Below are 22,957 nucleotides of genomic sequence, written 5' to 3'. Positions count from 1 at the left end.
CTTCAGTTCCACTCGAGGTCTCCATGACCTCTGACCTGATTTGAGAGTTCCTGAAAATACAGTTTTGACAGAAAAAAGATAGCGACAAAGACACTTCAAGTGAAAATTCCTAAATTCATTAATTCATTTTCTTTTTGGCTTAGTCCCTTTTATTAATCTGGGGTCGCCACAGCGGAATGAACAGCCAACTTATCCAGCATATGTTTTATGCAGAGGATGCCCTTCCAGCCACACACCGCCACGCAATCAGGTCGCAAAGAACTTTCCATGCAACCTCTTAAAGTTTAGGAACCACCAATACAGCAAAAAAAACTTCTGCAAACAGACTCTCAACTGAGGACAACCCAGGACAACTACCACTCACAAGCAATGAATCCCAAGGATATCACTGAAGCGGAGTCACCAACCAATCAGGAACGCCATGTTTCGTTGAGGCCAGTCGGCGAAGGAAACTCAAACAAATGTCTCTTGCTGATCTGGCATTGTTGCCAACTATTTTCAATGAAAAGGCACTAAGCTCTGCCCGTAAAGTCGCTAGATTACGTCATACGTCAATTTGCATATTACTGATGTCATCACATTCTACCATTTCTGTTTGTTTAACAGCCTATGTTAATAAAGGGGTATTTATTTGCACTATGCTTTATATAACCATGTCAATTTAACTAAATTTATTGCTGTTTGAATACAATATATCATTATAGATGTGTAGTGAATTTGCAGTAATGTCCTAGATGTAATAAACTCAGACAAGTTCAGAAACTGTCACTAAAGTATCTGTGATTGTGAACAAGAATAGAATAAACAGTCAACCTAAATTGTTCAAATAAAGGAGAAGCAGATTGGTCTGACAGTACAAGGGAATTACCTTCACACTGCCGGTGCTAAATCATTTGCCATCGGTACGCAGATGGGTGATCTGCCTTCAGGCTGCAGGCGGGAGAGGCTGCTGTACAAGGACTGACTGGGCAGCCTGTTAAAAAAGTTGATAAAAAAGGGTTGGGGCTTCCTGAGCATTTATTCATTATAACGCCTTTAGTCTAAGACATCTCGCACACTGGTCCATCCCTCCTGAGAGAGCTCATTCTTGGTTTATGGTTGAACAAGCCATCCTACTTCACCTTCCACCACCACAATGTCCATCCATCCATTTATTTATTTTATTTGTAAATGTGTTATTTATGAGGCTGATCTCAAAAATATAATAATTTGTCAGAATCTTAGGTGCAGGCTAGGACTGTCTCTGCCATTTGCAGATAACGTTGTCCTCGGCTTCACAGGACATGGACCTTCAGCACGCAGTGAGACGGTTTGCTGCTGAGTGTGACATGGCAGGGAAAGAAACCGCACCTCTAATGCTGCGTTCACACCAGACACGGCACGCGCATCAAGCGTGAGTGATTTACATGTTAAGTCAATGCAAACGCGCGCATAGACATCCAGCGGCGCGAATGACGAGAATTAAGCGAATGGCGCGGGGCGAATTGAGCGTTTTGCGCGTTTGACACGCTTAACGAGTGTTTTGCGCGAATCTCTCGAGTTCGAAAATCTAACCTTCAGCGGACATTCGCGCCGCGTTAACCAATCAGAAGCATGCTCTTGTGGGGGCGAGATTGTGACGTAGAACATGTTGATGGTGTCCCAGGGGAAATCCTCCAGGCGACACCGACAACAAGTCATCAAACTGGGCTTGGCTCAGTCAGAAGCACCGTTGAAAGCCTCCATGATCCAGGTTCAGTTTCTGGAGGAGTTTATGAGCTCACAGAGCTGGATGCACCTCTGAAAGTATGCAGTGGACTCAGACATGACCCTAAACGTATCAACGCTGTTTTTCGGTCTCCATAAAGCACATTAACATTGTTATTTTCTCAATAAAATCCATGTTAGCCATTTAGCTATGAAGCTAGAGTCACCGGGCAGACAGAAGCCCTGCCCATCACGCGAATCCGCGTCTGTTTTGAAGTAAATTTGACACACGGTCAAAAGAAACAGACAGTAAAATCAGACAAATAAAAGGAGAATCATTAATATCATTGAAGATTTTTTTGGGGGCCTATTTTTTTGTTTTAACAAACTCATCCCTCAGGTTTTAGCAAACTTTTACAAAAACTTTCCTACTTTCCTACTGTTGCAATTTCTAGCCAAGAATTATTGGTCATCTGGTTCTCCCTATGATCACGCATGAATGGATCATAAAGATGCACCCGTTTCAGACAAAATCAAGCGGCAACCTCCCGCTCTCCCTTTAGGAAGCCAATACGGAAGTAACTAAAACTGCAATTCATCCGAAATTCCGCTAGTCCTGGCCGCTCCTGGCTCCATAATAGAGCAAATTTTAATTGAGCCCACTGTTAGAATGGCCAACTTTACAGCAGAAAAAAAGGTGTTTACAGCCTGGTTCAAAAAAAGAATTTGGTTAATACAGCTAATATTACCCTTCATGACAACTGTGAGGGGGGTGAATTTTTTTTATAACTTCTTTATCATCAGTTTCCTTTATATTAAGTTACATTAAGTTTGCATAATTAAGGCCATGGCCACTTGAGTGACAGCTAGGTCTCGTTGGTCGCCGTCACGTCACCTCAGCTGAATCCTGCAGATTAGCCACGGATCTCGGCATATTTATCATATTTCTGTGTTGTTTTATGTGGCTTTACACTGTCAACTGCCTTTTGCACTTGTTTCCTACAATTATCAGATTGCATGGCATGCTGTGTGCACTTAATTGTGCTCACAAACCATTCACGTGGCCTCCGTTTCTCATGTGAGTAAAGTTATATACTTATATACCATCTCTATACATGTATTTGTTTTATTTAAGATCATTTATCATTATATTTAGAGCTGTAATGCACTGCAGAATCTGTCAGATTGATTAGCTGTAGGCTCTAGAACAGTCATCTGAAGTGTTGTCATACAGTGTTATGCTGGATTTCATCAATAGTCTTGCATTTACTAACACAGACTATATCTGAAGTGTTTGGAAGTAATTTGCGTGTTCCTGCTGTAGGAAACTACACAAGAACAATGCTTAGTGGCTCTGTGTATTACTACAGTGTTTTTAAAAGTCTAAACACTTTATTGATATAATGTACACCCAAGCACATGTGGTCAGAATACAAACGAGTCACAGGTAATAAAGTATTAAGCGTTCTCCCAAAGTAAAACGTGTCTGAACCAGCTCCAAGCAAAATGCCAGCACTTATCTGTAGCTTTGTTCACTCTCCGCCTCTTTACCCTTGTTTGGTATCCCACCAAGGGTGCGATGACGCGCGAACAAAATGGCGACGGTTGGCCACGCCTACTTGTGGCTTCTTTTGCTCTACTCAGAAACCTATGGGTGACGTCACGGATACTACGTCCAGATATTTTACAGTATATGGACATAATCTCTTCAAAGTGTTTTATATCAAATGCGGCGCCACGCGAACTTTTCACCCGAGTCTCAAAAAATTCTGTGAGCTTCCCTATGGCGTTATATCACTGACAAATGTTGTGAGTGCAGTATTACAAGTCAAGAGCGCATTCATGTAATACGAGTGAGCAAATCTCTTTGCTCGTGCACTGATTTCCTGTTTGGGGACAAAACTGCGTGCAAGCTCTTAAATATAATACACTGCTAGTGCACATATTTACTTACTCTCAAATATGCACTGCTCATGCACAAATTTTCTTGTGCGCTCTCAGAACATTGTTCCCTCTTCCTTTCGTGCTTTTTGATATGATTATATTAATACACTATATTACCAATAACCAAAAACTAAAATAGACTTGCATATTACATTTTTATTCTAATAAACCATAACATTTTGGCTGTATGTTATATGATGATATTTCCAGTTTCAAACACTTAAAGACAAAGAGAATAGTTAATTTAAAAACATTTATTAAACATTCAAAAGGTGCACCAAACTAATAAAATAAAACATTTAGTTATAACTAACCCAAGCAGAAATGTAACTAATGTAAAATAGAGAAAACCTGATAAGGTATTAGAGCCTCCTGTACTTTTCACTCTTTAATTAAATGTGACTATCAATCTCATTTTATTATGTCAACTAAAATAAAGCGAACTAGTCTCTGTTGTACAGTGTTTTGAACAGTACTATAGTAAAGTACTTCAATTAATCTTTAGTGGTAATACTATAGTTGCTATGATAACACAAGTGTAATATAAACAAATGACCCAGTGCTGTATTTTTTTCACAATATAGGGTATATTATTCTACAATTCACCACACGTTACTGTAGTAAAACCACACTGTATTTTATTAACTATTCTCAATACTACAGTATGCTGAAGCATCTCTGGAGAGCAAAAGCATGAAAGTAGGAGGAAACAAAAGACACAAAAATTGTGAGTCTGCACCGTCCAACGGAGCAAGAGCAGATCATTCGCACGTGAGCAGCCAGAGTTTTGAGAGCTCACGAGCAGTTTTGTCCACGAAAAGAGGAAACCAGTGCATGAGCAAATAGATTCGCTCTCTCGTATTACATGACTGCGCTCCCGACTTGTAATACTGTGCTTACGACATTTGACAGTGAAATAATGCCATACTCAGCCAGCCGAAATCATGTGGCATGCAGCCACAGTGAACCTCCAAAAACACAGCAATGACGTCAAATTCGCAGCACACACTCAAAAACAGAAAGCTGATTGGCTTTTGCAAGTTGACCTAATTTGTAGTTTGTAATAATGAAAATTACAATTGGACTAGTAAAATAAAAACAACATCACCAAGAAAACCTAGCAACAACACCAAAAAAAGAATTTAAATTAATATTTGATTTAGCGTTACATGGACATCAGAAAAATAAGACCTGTGTGAAAATATTTAAGACCTAGAACAGACAATTTAAGATTTTAATTAAAAGGCCCTAAATTTTGATTTTTTTTTTTTAAATTTTAGACTTTTTAAGACCCAGCGGAAACCCTGTAATAATGAAGAACTTGGAATATTATTACAACACTTTAACTACATGATATAGGTAATGCAAAACAAAACCATAAGGTTAAAGAGTCAATGAGATGGCAGGTCTTGACATGAGGACTCCTGAGTAGCCACAGCATCCTGGGGTAGCTAGCATAACAACTTTTATATACCCATCGATGAGTAATGCCAATCTGGAGTCTTTGGGATCATCAAAGAGTAATAATATTGTATTGTAATACCGGTCGCTCTGCCTAAATCATAAAATATTCATCAAGTTTGTATTCTACTCAAAAAAAGTAAACGTAGTAAACTAGAAAGAATCTTGAACCTAAAATTAAAGAAACTTCACTAATAAAAGATGCAAAACAGGACAATTGAATGGGCTTTCTAAACTTGATGCCCTGGTATACTGCAAACTATCCGTCCTGGAGCTCCACCTTCTTGTTGATGTGCAGTGTCTTCCTAGTGATTTGTTTCTCGTTCAGGGAGTCAGACAGAGAACATAATCCATAACAACAAAAGCTACATGAATACACTGGAGAGTGGAGTACAGACGTATCCGCACCTGTACAATAACTTGCAAAGAGACGCAGAGGTGCTGTTTGCCAGATGTTTATGAAACTGTTCTTCTCTCAGTCGCCATCATTGTGTTTACAGTAAACGCAAAGAGTGCAACACATTTACAACCCACCTATTGCAGTGTAGGAGTGTTGGAAAACAGTACATCGCCACTCAGCCTTTTCAAACATTATTCAGACATGAAACATCCAGTGCACATGAGAAAATGTTTTGCTGCATTCATATCATGTGTGCAGCTTTTTGTCCAATTCTGTAGACACTGATCAGATCTATACAGTTTCTCTCCAGTGTGAATATCTCCTTGTCACAGTGTGAACACTTGTACGGTCTTTCTAGTGTGAAACGTCTGGTGCAGTTTCAATTTTGTAATAAAAGTCTTCTCACACTCAAAGCACATATACTCCCACACCAGTGTGGATCTTCACATGTTCATTAAGGTTTGCTGATCCGTTGAAACTCTTCTTACACTAGCTATGTTTCCATCCACCTATTTTATGCACATTTTGCAAATGCGCATAAAAAAACAGTTGATGGAAACGCCATGATGCGCATAAATTTTGAAAATGTGCATAAAAAACTTATGCGCCTAACTGGGTAGGATAAACTTTTTATTCGATAAGAAAAGATGCGCATAAACTGCGATGGAAACACTTTTACCGCACAAACTCCAGCATGCGCATTAAAAAAGGTCATGTGATTTGTTAAAAGAGATCATGTGGTGCTTAAAATGTGTGTGAATGGACAAAACGTCAGGCTGAGCACATTATAAAACATCTGAAATGTTATTTTCGTCTGACATCTTCAAACGCCACTGCGCGCTCACTACTTGTCAGGATTGTCTTCTGTGGCGCATTTATTTAGAAAAGATTGATGCAGCTTCTCCTACTGCAGCAAATGCAGTTTTTACTGTTGATATTTGGCGCAAGTTAATCAGGAAGTGACGATTTTGTTCGCTTTGACTCGTTGGATGGAAACGATGCTTCATTCGCACAACTTTTATGCGATAATCGAGTTTTGCACAAAGTTTATTCGCATTTTTGGATGGAAACATAGCTACTGAGTGCATGTGAATGAGTTCTCTCCAGTGTGGGTCTTCATGTGTTTATTAAGGTTTGATGAGTTACTAAAACTCTTCCCACACCAAAGCTGCGGTCACACTAGAGTTTGAGCATGCAACATTCTGTTGTACGGCACTGTGAAAAGGGGCAGGATTAAACAAGATGATTAGATATAAAGTGAGCGATTGGTCCATAATATACATTTCTGTCCAGAGAGGTCATGTTTTGATCTTCGAGTCAAGTGATATGATTTTGCAGGTCAGAGTTCACCAAACTTGAACTTTGCAACGCAGTGAACTGCAAAACTTGATACACGAACTTGCGTTTCATGTCTGATGCATTCACATGCGTATGAAAGGAAGTCTATGGGGAGAAAAGTCCAGTGTGACCGTGGCTCAAGTGCATGTGAATGGTTTTTCTCCAGTGTGGATCCTCATGTGTTTATTAAGGGATGATGATCGGCTGAAACTCTTCCCACACTGAGTGCATGTGAATGGTTTTTCTCCATTGTGGATCTTCATGTGTCTATAAAGGTTTGATGAGCAGTAAAAACTTTTCCCACACTGTGTGCATGTGAATGGTTTCTCTCCAGTGTGAATCATCATGTGTAGATTAAGGGATGATGAGCGGCTGAAACTCTTCCCACATGGAGTGCATGTGAATGGTTTCTCTCCGGTGTGGCTCATCATGTGTAGATTAAGGGATGATGGTTTGCTCAAACTCTTCCCACACTGAGTGCATGTGAATAGTTTCTTTCTAGCGTGAATCCTCATGTGTGGATTAAAGTTTGATGACAGGCTGAAACTCTTCCCACACTGAGTGCTTTTGAATGGTTTCTCTCCAGTGTGGATCCTCATGTGTCTATAAAGGTTTGATGAGCAGTAAAAACTCTTCCCACACTGACTGCATGTGAATGGTTTCTCTCCAGTGTGAATCATCATGTGTAGGTTAAGGGATGATAAGCGGCTGAAACTCTTCCCACACTGAGTGCATGTGAATAGTTTCTCTCCAGTGTGGATCCTCATGTGAATATTAAGAATGTGTTTTTTTCCAAAGCTCTTCCCACACTGAGTGCAGGTGAAACGATTCTTGTCTTTCCTTTTAAAAATACCATCAGTCTGTAAATGAGTTTTTTCCTCAATTTTGACATGATGTTCCTCCTCTTTACTCCCCTCATTCTCTTCAATTAGGACTGAAATAAATAAATACAACAGTTTTCATTAAATCTTAAAAAATCTTTTCAAAATCTGAAAAGTAAAAACACACTGGAAAGATTGTCTACACACACTGTAATTTGGATGCACATTAAATGTAAAATAAATCAGATCATATTTTGTTTAGTCCATTAACGTGTACACATTTAAGCAAATTCAATTCAATTCATCTATATTTATCTAGTGCTTTTACAATGTAAATTGTGTCAAAGCCGCTTAACATAGAAGTTATAGTAAATTGAAACTGTGTAAGTCCAGTTTTCAGAGTTTCTCATAAAAGTTATTTTGGTCATATTAATAAAACAGAGATTTGAAAGCTGTAAATGGGCTATTTTTATTTGTATATATAATTACAAAATGTTTTTTTTTGTAAAGCAGACTGGGAATACTAGTCTATTCTGTGCCTGACAGGTAAACGCATCAGAAAAAAAGTCTGAGGTAACAGCTGAACACACAGCTGAATATTTGCCTCTCAGACATGAGACATACATGTACAGCATCTGCATAAACGCTGGAACGTGCACGTTTCCAGAGATGTATAGTAACAAAGTAGAACTACTTCACTACTGTACTTAAGTACTAAAAGGCAGTATCTGTACTTTACTGGAGTATTGTTTTTTCTCCTACTTCCTTTTTTACTTCAGTATATATTTTTGATGAGTTAAATACTTTTACTCCGATAGATTTTTTATGTGCTGCATCGTTACTCGTTACTATGGGTGTTAAAATGATCGATATCTGTTCAGTAATAGATCATGACCGGTTATTCCATACTGACGTCATTTATCTCCTATGCGCGATGTCGCAATACTATGGCAGAGGCGAGGGCGAGTGAAGGCGGCACAGCACACGAGCCACTATCTCACTATACTGAGAAATGCTGTAAAACTCCATCTCTGGAGATGGTGAATTATGTGGACATTATGTATGACTTGTAATCATATTAAATATTTTTTATTTTCGTAAAGTAAAACTACACAAAATTTCCTGTAAGAGTTGGGTTTAGAGATTGGATTTGGGTTTAGAGCAATCGAAAGTACAGTTTGTACAGTATAAAAACAATTGTAACCTATGTAATGTCCCCACAATTCACAAAAATGTGTGTGTGTGTGTGTGAGAGAGAGAGAGAGAGAGACAGAGAGAGTATAGTATGTGAGTGAACATGCTGAATTATCTCATCAGTGAAGGGATTTTCTGGTAAAAGGGCCTGACGATGTGAGTTCTTGTACCATAGAAACTATTGACATTCATCAAATATCTACAAAAAACATGGCAGTATTTGCCATTTAAGAGGTTATCTTTATAAGTTGTGATTTTGACACATTAGTTTTAAAAATTCATTATATTTACTCCGAAACTATCCTAAAAGTGTTGAAAAATATATATATACTTAAGAAATGATTTCAGTATATTCATGAATAAATAACAGGCTGTGTCATATTTATTCTGTGAATGATCAAGTTTATATTTCTCAGCAAACAGTAAATTTATACTGCAGAAATGTATGATATGAAATCATTAGTTTTGCTTTTCTACCATAAAGTGACAAATCAACCATTTGGTCGAGCACAGGGGCGGACTGGCCATCTGGCGGACCGGGCACTTTACCGGTGGGCCGACGTACTTTTTGGGCCGGGCTGATCATCGTCTTATGATCTGATTGGCCCATAAAAGGCTTAGCAGCCTATCGCTTTTTTCTGCCTTATTAATTGACGCTCCTGTGATTTGTGACTCTCTGAAAGTAGATGCTTTTTTTTCCTGGACAGACAGACCGGGCCGCCCCATGTGACACTCTGCAGCCCATTGGCTCTTTTCTTTATTGACATTAGGCTGGTCCAATCACAAACTCCTATTTTGGGCTCTGTGTGAGCATGCGTCGTCTGTGTGTATTTGTCAAAATAGTCGAGAGTCAGAGAGAAGAAACGCAAGGGAGGCGCAGAGAAATCGCGGGAAATACACCGGCGTTTCATTTAGCGGTTCTGAGAAGTTCTCCTTTCATTCTAGTACACGGCTAAAAACGCAAATCACGTGACCACACACTCTCTTTCAAGAGCTGGCGGGTGAGCATAAACCCCAGGTGAGAGTATAGTGCATGTTAGACAGTTCATCTGCTGGATGATCTCATCTCACTATAGTTGTTAAACGTGATATTGAATTCATCTTGTTGTTTTGGCTGAGTGCAAAGATAAGCTAATATATTAATTTATGTAACCAAGTACACTGTAAAGTATCCTGTAGAAAATATTAATTTAAAAGAGAAATCTGTGATGGGTGTTCTTAGCTCTCTCTCAATATATATATATATATATATATATATACATATATATATATACACACACACACACACAAACTCTCTGCATGCTGGTATAGCACTCAAGGAAACTTACAAAATAAATTTCACAAACATATGTTTCAGGAATCTGGTTATTTTAAACAGGGTCCCTGCGGGTCCTTAAAAAGTCTTAAAATGTCTTAAATAAAATTTTCGATTTTTAAGGTCTGAAAATGTCTTAAATTCTGTAATTTTCCATAAGGAGGTCTTAAATTTCATGTGGGATCTTAAATATCATGTCCGACTCGTCTTATGGCGGCAAATCAATGCCAATATAAATCGAGCGCAGCGGTGATGTTTGCGCGTGAGGAGAAGTAAACCGTGAGCAGATTACAGGTCTACACGCGAGAAAATTACAGCTCGCGAGCGCACAGGGGATCTTCACGCGCGCGCTCAACTGATCCAGCGCGAGAAAACAAGTCCCGCGCGTGCACATTATCATCTGTGCGCACGATGTACGCTCTCGCGAGCGAGGTCATGCCTACAGCGCGCGCGCGATCAGTTCTCTCCGCTCGCTCGCTGGTTCTTCTCTCTGCTCGCGCGAAACAGTTTAGATTTTTGTGAGTCCTAGGGCGGGACTTGGTTTTCTTGTTATCTCTAACGCTATTGGCTACTCTACCTTTCCAGAAGTTATCCGGGATTGGACGCAGGTAAGCTAGTTTCCCCGTTAAATAAAATTATATAGGAAATCTTATCATAATGTCACAGTGTGAAACATAGACTTACTTTCTCAGTAATAATAGGTGGAGACTTACTTTCAATAATGAGATATTTTTTGTAATAATTAATCTCATAATAATGCCTATTCTTACCATCATGACCAAGTCATATAATGACATATCAAAATAATGAGATGTATTTCTGTAACAAACTTTATTACTTGGGAGAGAAAGAGAGAGTTATACCATGTGGCAAAAGATCTCTCCATTAAACAGAAATTGGGGAAAATATACATGGGCTATTAAATCAGGACGAATAATTCAGACTTTTAATGTGTTTTGAACCATTTGATGAAGTTTAGCACCTACATTTAAACTGAACTTAAACTAAACATGTTCAAATTTACAAAAATCTTTTTTTTTTCTAAGATCCATTGTCCTTGACTCATTTTCTGTGAAGAACAAGTCAGAATAAATTGGATGGACAATAGTATACAAAATAGGCTATACATGCATGAAGTGCATAAAGTACAAAGGTTTATAGTAAATATATTGTCATTAGTCTGTTATTCCACTATACAGTTAAAGTCAGAATTATTAGCCCGCCTGAATTAATAGCCCTCTGTTTATTTTTATCCTAATTTTTATTTAACGGAGAGAAGATTTTTTTCAACACATTTCTAAACATTATAGTTTTAATAACTCATTTCTAATAACTGATTTATTTTATCTTTGCCATGATGACAGTAAATAATATTAGACTAGATATTCTTCAAGACACTTCTATACAGCTTAAAGTGACATTTAAAGGCTTAACTAGGCGGGTTAGGGTAATTGGGCAAGTTATTGTATAACGATGGTTTGTTCTGTAGACTTTCGAAAAAAAATAAATAGCTTAAAGAGGGTAATAATATGGACCTTAAAATGGGTTTTAAAAAATTAAAACAGCTTTTATTCTTGCCGAAATAAAACAAGAAAAAAGTGGGCTACTTATTTTGACTTTAACTGCATATGTGACCTTTAAGATGTGGGCCTGTCGTATAGAAAGTAGTATTTGTATGCCTCTGAAGTGGAATGATGTAATGGATAGTGAGTAAAGCCAAACGAAGATTGTAGAAATTAAATTGTTGCTCAATAGGTGGCGATAAAAACCCATCTGAATGTCTGTCACTGTATTCTTTATGTTTAATTGGGCTAATCATTTTTGATTGAAGTCTTTATATGCAGGTTATTCAATCATTAACTAAAAATGAGATTGAAAAATATATATAATATATATAGATATATATATTTTACACTGATCTATATTACAAACAATGTTAACAATTATCTATAAAGATAAATTAATTATAATTATCTATAAAGATCTAAAACGCAAATAAACTCTTCTGAAGACAATATTTCCTAGAAAGATCATCCCCAAGTGTAATAATGAGCACTGCTGTTGTGGTTAATAATGAAGTAAAATACAACAAACCAGACAAGTGCTGCACGGACAAATCAAATGGGTTCAGAAAGTCATGTTACAAGAATGCAAGTCATTATTTTGGATATTATTTGACTGTTTCTCGAGATTGAATCCTCATAAAGTTCTCAGAAAGTTTCTTATGATTATGACTTGCAAATTGTATATATATTTAACGGCATGATCTTTTAACTTGCGTCCAATCCCGGCTAACTTCCGGAAAGGCACAGTAGCCAATAGCGTTAGAGATAACAAGTAAACCAAGTCAACCAAGTAATCTGCTCACGGTTCACTTCTCCTCGCGCGCAAACATCACCGCTGCGCTCGATTTATATTGCCATTGATTTGCCGCCATAGATTTGCCGCCATACTTCACCACATCATTCTGTGTTCACACTGAACATTTTCCTGTTTTTTTTTTTTTTTTTAGGTAAAGTCTTAAATTTTCATTTTAGAGGACTTAAAAAGGTCTTAAAAGGTCTTAAATTTTCTGTTAAAAAATGTGCAGATACCCTGATGGACCTGAGGGTACCTAAAAGAATTAGACTGGGGAATCTCAATGTCTGTTCTTAACTGTTGAATGAGATAAATATGCCATCTTTAAACAGGTCTTTAACACAGTTAACTCCCTTCCTAAACCATAATTGGACTGCTGAAATATATAATCTTGGCAATACAAACAGGCACGGTCTGAAATAGAAACAGAAATCTTGGTAGTATTATCAGTTTAATGGAATTGATCTTCCCAGCCAAAGATAAAGGAAAGGTTGACCAGTGCGTCATGTCTCGTTTTACTTTGTCTAACGTCATTTAAAAATTATTATTAAACAAATCCTTATATTTACGTGTCACACTCACACCAAGATATACAAATTTATCAGGACTGACTGAAAATGGAAAGGTTTGGGTGGACATTTGCTGTGCTCTATCATTGAAAGGGAAAAGGAGACTCTTTGCTAGATTGACTTTGTATCAAGAAACATTTTCAAATTCTGAAATTATTGTAAGAGCTTTTGGAATACATGTATCTGGATTTGACAGAAAAAGAAAACGATCATCCACTTATAGCAGGAGATTATGTTCGTGTCCCTCTGAAAATTCCTCCCATGCCATCTGAGTTCCTTAATACAATTGCAAGAGGTTTGATGGCAATGTCAGAGCAGAGGGGACAGAGGGCAGCCCTGTCTCGTTCCCCTAGAGAGTGAAAAGCATTTAGAAATAATGTTATTTGTTCGAATGGATGCTTGATCTGGGTAAATTCTCTTTCTCATGACTGACTCCACTCTGATTGCCAGCACTTTAGCCAGGATCTTATAATCACAGCAGAGTAAGCTGATCGGAAGATAAGATTCACATTTAAGTACATCCTTATACCTAATACCTTGCACAACAGGGGTGTTAGCTTGGCAGTAAACTTCTTATAAAACTCGTCCAGGAAGCCATCAGGGCCTGGTGCTTTTCCGGTTTTCAATTGTTTGATTGTATTTTCTATTTCAGAAGGTGTTATATTTCTTTCTAATGCCAACTTATCTGAATCACAGAGGGACGGTGATTCTAAATAATTAAAAAAGCTTTGAATACGCTCAATTTTGTTTACCTCAGAGCTGCAAAGAGTTTTATAGAAGTTTTTAAATTAACCATTAATTCCCTGTTTATCAGTAATAATGCTGCCATCATCCTTACTAACTGCTGCTATAAAACCAGCTGCTGAGGATTGTGTCAGTTGGTAACACAATAACCTGCCAGCTCGTTCACCATGTTCATAATGAATCTAGCGTGATCTTATGTGAAGATCCTCTGCATTTTTACTTGTCAGGGAGTCATATTATTAACATTCGACAGTTTATTTTATGCTGATGTGTGTTTAATGTATAAAATATTTCATGATCTTGCACCACCACCCCTCAAACAATGTGTGATTGTCGGCAAGGACAATATAAGACAGACTAGGTCATCTGTTAGAGGTGATTGTTCAGTTAAACCTAAGAGAACTGCTATTGGACAATCATTTTTTTCAGTTAAAGCAGCAGAAAAATGGAATAAAATACCAGTGTATATCAGAGAGAGTAGCACTTTTATGCATTTTAAAACTGTTCTTAAAATTTGGCTCAAACAAAATCAAATATGCAATCACTGATTTGATATTGATTTTATTGACAATGATGTATTGTATTGTAAGTGTATATTGTATTGGTTGTTACTGTTAAATTTGTTACTTCCTGCCCAGGGACTACAGATGTAAATTAGCTTTATAGCTAACTCTGGCACAGCATGTCATGTTGTACATTGTCCCTGTATAAATAAATAAAATAAATAAATAAATATTCCACCTGCAGAAGAAGTTTTTTTCTTATTGAGCTCTTCGGAAGGTGATGTTGAGTGTAGCTGATCAATTGTATTAATATTATTCATCTCTGTAAGCCGTTTTGACTTTTTTTACTAGCACTAGCTTGATATGAAATAATCTGTCCTCATTTCAGAGTATCCCATAGGATGCTACAACCTATCTCTTGGGATTTATTTGTCTCAAGGAAGAAATCAATTTGAGCATCAATAAATTTTACAAAATCGTCGACTGCCAAGAGTATTGAGTATGTTGGGAGATTACATTGCCTTGAAAACATAGCTGTTGTGAGACTGGATAATGGTCTGAAAAAACAATACTACCTTACTCTTCTTCTGACATTAAGGGAAGTAACTGCTTGTCCAGGAGAAAATGGTTAATCCTGGAATAGATTTGATGCGCAGGTGAATAGAAGGAAAATTGCTTGGAAGGTGGATATTTAAGTCTCCAGGGGTCACTTACACCATATGCCTGAAGGAACGAGTTGACACATTGTGCTGACTGACTTGATGTATTACTCGAAGAGCTAGAGCGGTCTAAAATTGGGTGCAAAACACAATTTAAATCGCCTCCTAAAATTAAATTGTGTGTGTCGAGACTAGACAAAACTGAAAATAAATCACTGAAAAATAGTACATTGTCCCAATTAGGAACATAAACATCAACCAGGACCACAGACATGTTAAAAAATTTACCTTGGATTATTATGTATCTGCCATTTTTATCCAACACATTTGACTCCATAACAAACTGTACAGTAATAGTAGTGCTATTGAAGTTTGAATAATATATTTGTGTATAGCCTCCTCTATTAGGTTTAGGATAGTTTTTTTTTTCAACAGATGTGTCTCCTGTAAATATACAATATCAGATTTTAACTTATTAAGATATGCGAACACCTTATTTCGTTTCACTTTGTGATTTAGCCCCCGCACATTCCAACTGGTAAAGTTTGTCTTTACTCCACCTATTTTATGGAGGGCTGTCGAAAACATTTATCAGAAGCATCCGAAAGGTATCTGTGGGTTTTGTATGTAGGGGGATGTGTGGGGGAGAGAGGAAAGAAAAAAAGGGGTGATCGCACATACACCTATAAACACGAAACAACACAATATTGAAACAAAAACAAAACTACCCTATTATTGACAAAATATACTTGAGAACTAGAAATAACAACAACGAACATCTGTTATAGTGGTAATTTAAAAGTTAACCGAAGAGTAGCGGTTCCTTGTCGTCCACTGGTTTGCTGCGTAGAGTGCAGTGTGCCTGGTCCAAAAGTGGAGTCTTCTCGGGGTTCAGGGTATTTTTTAGGACGCCAGCTACAAATTCCGTTACACGTCTGCAATGCTCCCGTCCTTCTTTAACTCCCGTAATGTGGAGATTTGAGCAGTGAGACCTTTCCTCAAGATCCTTGCTTCGGTCTTTTAGCAAAGCCAGAGTCGGAGTAACTCTGTCTGAAGCTGGTCAATTTGATTGCAAAGTTCATTTGACTGTGCAACGGCCTTCAATTTTAGCAATCAAATCATCTTTTAGTGCATCAATAGTTTGAAGGACCGCACTTTTGTTATTTGCCGGACCCGTCTCTTTCTTAGATGCAGCCTGCACTTTGGGGTTAGCATTAGCATGGGGGCTATTTCATTTTTATGCATCACTCTGCAGTCTTCATAAATATTCATTTATTCATTTTCTTTTCGGCTTAGTCCCTTTATTAATCTGGGGTCACTACAGCAGAACGAACCACTAACTTATCCAGCATATGTTTTATGTGGGGGAAACCGGAGCACCCCGGGGAAAACCTACGCCAACACGGGGAGAACATGTAAACTCCACACAGAAATGCCAACGGACCCAGCCAGGGCTTGAACCAGAGACCTTCTTGCTGTGAGGCGATTGTGCTACCCACCACGCCACTGTGCTGCCCTGTCTTCATTAATAAGCTAATTAAATAACTTAAACTCGAAATAATCTTCCATGTTCATTTATTTGACAAGTAACTTTGTATTGTAGGATTACACATTTTAAACATTACAGTACATCAAGGCACATTTTTACACCTGTAAACTTTAACAGATGCAGTTGAAATCCATTTTTTCCCCCTCCCATTAATTTAAAATGGTGTTTCCTAAGTGATCTAAATTAAACCAAGGAGATTTTCACAATATTTCCTATAAAACACAAATAATTCTTCTGGAGTCATAATAAGTCTTATTTCTTATGGTTTATTTCTTGAATAAAAGCAGTTTTAATAAAAACAAAAAAAATTAAGTCAGTGTTATTAGCTTTCTTAAGAAATATTTACTGTATATTTTATTGATTGTCTACACAACAAACCAGTTATACAATAACTTGACTAATTATTCCAACTTTCCTAGATAACATAACCTAATTAATCTTTAAATTACACTTTAATCTGAATCAAAGACTGTAGAGTACTTAAAGGGACTTTATGTTTGCTTCAATACGTACTATCGCGTTTTGTTTCTCACGGCCAATCGTTAAGTTTACACTGCTCGTCTCGACAGTTTCTCTTCTCGTTTCCTGCACTGCAAAAGTTCAGTCAACTTCTCTTTCTTCCGCACACCACATAATGCTGCCCTCTTCAACTCTCCTCCTCCTCCTTTATTCTCTCACCCATTTCCTTTTTGCCGTCTTATGGATGGAGACCAATTAAACAATGTTGACTGTCGTCACAGAAAACACCAACTATCATAAATGCATGATTATATGCTGTCATGGCTTTGCAATAAAAAAAATATATATAATAGAGGCCAATGGAGAAAAAAACAGCCATGAATATAATGAAAAGGGAGAAAATTTTCCCAGAGTATATTGAGTTTTTTTTTTTTTCAAAGCATTTTCCCAGAATATGTTAAAATAAGATGTCCCCTAAATATCAGTTCGTTTTCTGAAACGCAGAGAAAGCTTTGGCCAAATTTAGCTTAAAAATCCCCCAGAATGGATGAAACTGACCCAACAGCACACAAGGAGAAATGTGCACATTCCAGCCTTTATGCAGATGCTGTACAGGTATGTCTCATGTCTGCGAGGCAAATATTCAGCTTTTACCCCAGAACTTTTTTTCTGATGTGTTTACCAGTCAGGCACAGAATGAACAAGTATTCCCTGTCTGCTTTACAAATTTTAGGAAAACATTTTGTTGTAATTATGAATATACACAAATAAAAATAGCCATTTACAGCTTTCAAATCTGTGTCTTATCAATATGACCAAAATGGCTTTTATGATCAATTATGTAAGAAACTCTGAAAACTGGACCGACACACTTTTAATTTACTATAACTTCTATGTTAAGCGGCTTTGACACAATTTACATTGTAAAAGCACTAGATAAATAAAGATGAGTTGAATCTGCTTAAATGTGTACACGTTAATGGACCAAACAAAATATGATCTGGTTTATTTTAATTTGCCATGCATCAAAATTACAGTGTGTGTAGCCAATGTTTCCAGTGTCTTTTCACTTTTCAGCTTTTGATGAGAGTTTTAAGACTTAATGAAAACTAATGTTTTATTTATTTCAGACCTAATTAAAGAGAATAAGGGGAGGAAAGAGGATCAACATCATTTCAAAATTGAGGAAAAAACTCATTTACAGACTGAAGGCATTTTGAAAAGGAGAGACAAGAATCGTTTCACATGCACTCAGTGTGGAAAGAGTTTTGGAAGAAAATGGGATCTTAAGATTCACATGAGGATCCACACTGGAGAGAAACCATTCACATGCACTCAGTGTGGGAAGGGTTTCAGCCGATCATCACACCTTAATGAACACATGAAGATTCATTCCGGAAAGAAACCATTCACATGCACTCAGTGTGGGAAGAGTTTTGGAAGAAATTTAGATCTTAAGACTCACATGACAATCCACACTGGAGAGAACACATTCACATGCACTCAGTGTGGGAAGAGTTTTGGAAGAAAATGGGATCTTAAGATTCACATGAGGATCCACACTGGAGAGAAACCATTCACATGCACTCAATGTGGGAAGCGTTTCAGCCGATCATCACACCTTAATAATCACAAGAAGATCCACACTAGAGAGAAACCCTTTACTTGCACCCAGTGTGGAAAGACTATTAACTGCTCATCACGCCCTAATAAACACATGAGGATCCACACTGGAGAGAAACCATTCACCTGCACTCAGTGTGGGAAGAGTTTTGGAAGAAAATGGGATCTTAAGATTCACATGAGGATCCACACTGGAGAGAAACCATTCACATGCACTCTGTGTGGGAAGAGTTTCAGCCGATCATCACACCTTAATGAACACATGAAGATGCACACTGGAGAGAGACCATTCACATGCACTCAATGTGGGAAGAGTTTCAGCCGATCATCACACTTTAATCGACACATGATGATCCACACTGGAGAGAAACCATTCACTTGTACTTAAGCCGCGGTCACACTGGACTTTTCTTCCCATGGATTTCCTTTCATAAGCACGGGAATGCGTCAGACCACAAACCAAGTTTGTGTGTTAAGTTTCGCAGTTCACTGTGTTGCAAAGTTCAAGCTTGGTGAACTCTGACCTGCGAAATTGTATCACTTGACTGTGAGACCAATTAAAGATAAAAACATGACCTCTATGGACAGAAATGTAAAATATAGACCAATCGCTTTTTATGTCTAATCATCTTGTTTAATCCCGCGCCTTATCGCAGCACCATACAATAGAATTTCGCATGCTCAAACTCTAGTGTGACCGCAGCTTCGGTGTGGGATGAGTTTCAACAACTCCTCAGACCTTAATAAACACATGAAGACCCACACTGGAGAGAAACCAATCACATGCACTCAGTGTGGGAAGAGTTTCAACCAATCAGCAAACCTTAATGAACACATGAAGATCCACACTGGTGTGAAAAAGTATATGTGCTTAAGTGTGAGAAGACTTTTATTACAAAATTGAAACTGCACCGGACGTTTCACACTTGAGAGACCGTACAAGTGTTCACACTGTGACAAGAGGTTTAATCAGTTACCACATCTGAATTACACAAAAGAGGATTCACACTGCACAGCAAATTTTAGATAGTAGATTTAACTACCTTGGAGTTAAAATTAACACTCCCTCAGAGTTTATATGGGAACCACTATGTGTTAAAAATAACACTTTTGAAAGTGTTAACATTGTCAACACCAAGAGAGTGTTAATTAACAAACTCTTATTGTGTAAAATATATGTTAAATGTATGTCAAAATACTGGCAGCAGTGGTTGCCAGTAATCTGCTGTTTTCAACATTTTAGATTCGTAAATTCAGTTTCCAGAATATTTCTGTTAAAAACAAATCCCATAGTCTGTATTTTTCATTCGAACACACGTAAGCCTTAAATTCCAGAGCAAAATCCTAACTAGTGTCCTCACTACAGAGGGCTGAACACTCAGACAGTGATGAAGTTAATGAGACAATTATGTGTCTAATTAAAGGAGGATTGAGAATTGTTGATGAACAACTGTTAACAAGCAGAATCACTGAAGGAAAGAAAAACACAAGCCAAAACCAAAGATGAAATCAACTGAGAAAAAAAAACTCTAAATAAAATAATAATCAATAAAAATAAAACAAATTACACAATAAAAAATGTTATTTTTCAACATCTTTAAAAAAAACTCACACATTAAACAACTTATCATGGAGCTTCATCTATTACTGACCTGTGACTTTATTTCTGTCATGTGAACAAAAGCTCTTAATGAAATTTCTGTTGTTCATTTGAAGTCACCATGATGGAGGACAGAGTCTGCTTTAGTCGGGCTCTTCAACTTCTTACTATAAATGTCTTTTATTTTAGCTGCTATAGATAGTGTTAATTACACTATTTAAACATATAGCATGGAAAGCTGAAAGAAAATTAAATTGTCAGTCTGAAGAGATTATTAATGAAAACATAGCCATCCTTTCCTGCTTGTTTTCTAATTCAATATCATATTAGTTATGTGTGAGAAATAAATAATATACATAAATGAAACCACTGAAGCTCCAATAAAATAAAAACAATATTTACAATGAGAATGTTTGATCTATGGCAGAACTCAAAAACACACAGACATCAATAATTAGTCTTTGAATCTCAATAATGGTGACAAACAAAAAAAAATAAAAATCAAGTAAAAAAAAAAAAACACTACTGAAATATCACCTCCCAAAAACAACACAAAATAAAGGAAAAGAGATTATAAGAACATAAAGCTGCATAATTTATTCATGCTGCAATGCATGCTGGGAGCTTTGTACTATGCAGCTTTTTTTTTTAGCAACCACGGTTGAGGTTCATATCCTGATTCTTGATGCCTGTGTGTCATAAAGAGCAAGCTGGAGCTTGAATGTTTAGTGCATGACACTGTAAATATTAATTGCATCCTAATTGTTTGTTGAATTTTCTATGAAGAGCAGCAGAATACCAGTAGTATTGTCCCATGCAGTTTTAATGCAACTATATTTGAATCTCTTTATGAATCAACTTAATAAACACCTGAAATTAAATCTATAATAATTAAGCATAAACAGTATAGTTTCTCTTGACCTTTCTTGCTATAGCTAATGAGTTTTAGAAACATTAGGATATAAGAGTAAAGCTTCAAGAGCTCAAATAAGCAGCCTCTGATCTCCATGATGGTGAGGTCAAATGAAATATTTTTAATAAAAAAAAAATATAAACCTCTGTTCATTGTCAAATATTCTTACAGAAATGAAGTCAAACTGTAATCAGTGAAGCTGCTTATGCTATTATTTAATGGAGTTGTTAAATCCTCTGTTTTAGTTCAGTTGGTTTGGTGTGAGGCTGTGTCTGTAGTTTCATTTCTTCCTTCAATTTATTATTCCTTCAGTGATTGTGCTTGTTAACAGCAGGTGTTCAACAGCAGGTGTCTGAATTCACTTATTTGTAGTCATTCCCTCTGTCTAGTGGACTAAACTAATTGATCAATTTAAGGGCCAGGTGAATGAGGGTGTGGCGAGATTTCAGACACTCTGATTAGTTTCTCAAATACAAGGGTTTTCTACAAAGGTAGATACATGTTACTCTGTGTGACAAGGAGGCAAATCAGCTTCTAATGCCGATCTAACTCTAGAATTTTAACACTTTACTCTGAATTACCTCAACACTTGAAATTTAACACCAATGAATTTGCTGTGTACATAAACCACTATAGAAATCAAGTAACCACTTACCCGCGCATCCCGCTCTTCACCTGCCATGCTAAATAGAGGAGTATTCTTCTTCTTAGAGGATCATCTCCGTTAATTAGGTCAGACTGCGCAAATGGAGCGCACAGTGAAGCGCTTCGGTCATTCCCACGTTCTCAGGGAGTTGTGATTGGTTGAACAGTAAGCTCGCATCTTATTGGCTACAGGGCACGAGTGACTCACGTGGGAGGTGTGTGCTGACAGGAAAGTCTCAAAAATGCACACACTCATATTCAGGGTGAGTCGTACGTGAGAGAGGATTTGCACATTCTCATTCAGGATGAACTCGTGAATTTTAAACATTCAAAACTTTTTGTACACTCTTATATATTTGCAAATGGTGTTTTGCATTTGTGAAATGTATTTTATGAAAATGTATTTTTATTTTGTGCATGTGAATTGTTTTTGTGAGTATAAATAAATATTTTACGCATGTGAATTTGGCTACGCATGTGCACATCGTGTCTTTTGCGTGAATTATTATTGAGTCTAATCTCTCTCCATTGAAAAACACTTTTTATCAGATCTGGACTCCATTGCTTGAATATGTAGGTCCTAGGATTTCAGGTACATTTTTGCAAAACCTTAGATCACCATAAACTTTGGTTAATTTATGTACTTTTCTATTTTTATTATTACTCTGTATTTTTATGTCTTCTTTTTGATTTTGATTTTCATTATGTGCTGTGATGCTAAGAAATTTCTTGGTTGTAAGCTGTTGTCATTGTTCTGTTCTTTTTTGTTTTGTTAAAATAAAGACAAAAAAATGTATTTCGAAGAATTCCAGTTTGTCAGCAGATAGTGTCGGCGCATAAAACATTCCTTTACATAGTGGTTTGGTTGTCTAGGACTATGATTCTCGTTCATGCTGTGAGAAATCCCAGATTCAAATTTCGGTTGAGCCCTTACAGTTGTCTGCTGTTTTGTAAGGGCGTTGTGGCTTACACAGAGGCCTTTTTTCTGAGAATGCCAGTTCGTCAGCTGATAGTGTTGCCATATAAAGTTACTGTTTTGCAGTGGCTCGTTGATCTAGGGGTATGATTCTCGCTTAGGGTGCCCTTGATTCGTTAGAGAAAGTTTTCTGACTATCTGATGCTTCTGACACCATGTGAAATAAATTCAATTTAGTGGCTCGTTGGTCTAGGGGTATG

At 37.2% G+C, this 22,957-nt stretch overlaps 2 protein-coding genes across 3 annotated transcripts in view; both read left to right on the top strand.

Annotated features, from left to right (window-relative positions):
- LOC141375011 (uncharacterized) overlaps window positions 1-22,957 on the top strand; it is a 181,020-nt gene that overhangs the window by 18,083 nt on the left and 139,980 nt on the right. The gene's annotated exons all lie outside the window — the stretch shown is intronic.
- LOC137491278 (uncharacterized) lies at window positions 14,529-21,358 on the top strand. Its single transcript, XM_073948986.1, has one exon. The coding sequence runs from the start codon at window positions 18,103-18,105 to the stop codon at window positions 19,009-19,011; it is 909 nt and encodes a 302-aa protein (XP_073805087.1). The 5' UTR covers window positions 14,529-18,102; the 3' UTR covers window positions 19,012-21,358.

This window comes from Danio rerio, chromosome 4 (assembly GCF_049306965.1).
Source record: "Danio rerio strain Tuebingen ecotype United States chromosome 4, GRCz12tu, whole genome shotgun sequence".
Classification (NCBI taxonomy): domain Eukaryota; kingdom Metazoa; phylum Chordata; class Actinopteri; order Cypriniformes; family Danionidae; genus Danio; species Danio rerio.
Note: the sequence above shows the minus strand (reverse complement) of the source record. Positions and strands in the feature narration are given on the sequence as shown.

Excerpts from the sequence above, each read along its gene's own strand:
- LOC137491278 (XM_073948986.1), top strand. The coding sequence starts at position 18,103 with ATGAAAACTAATGTTTTATTTATTTCAGACCTAATTAAAGAGAATAAG.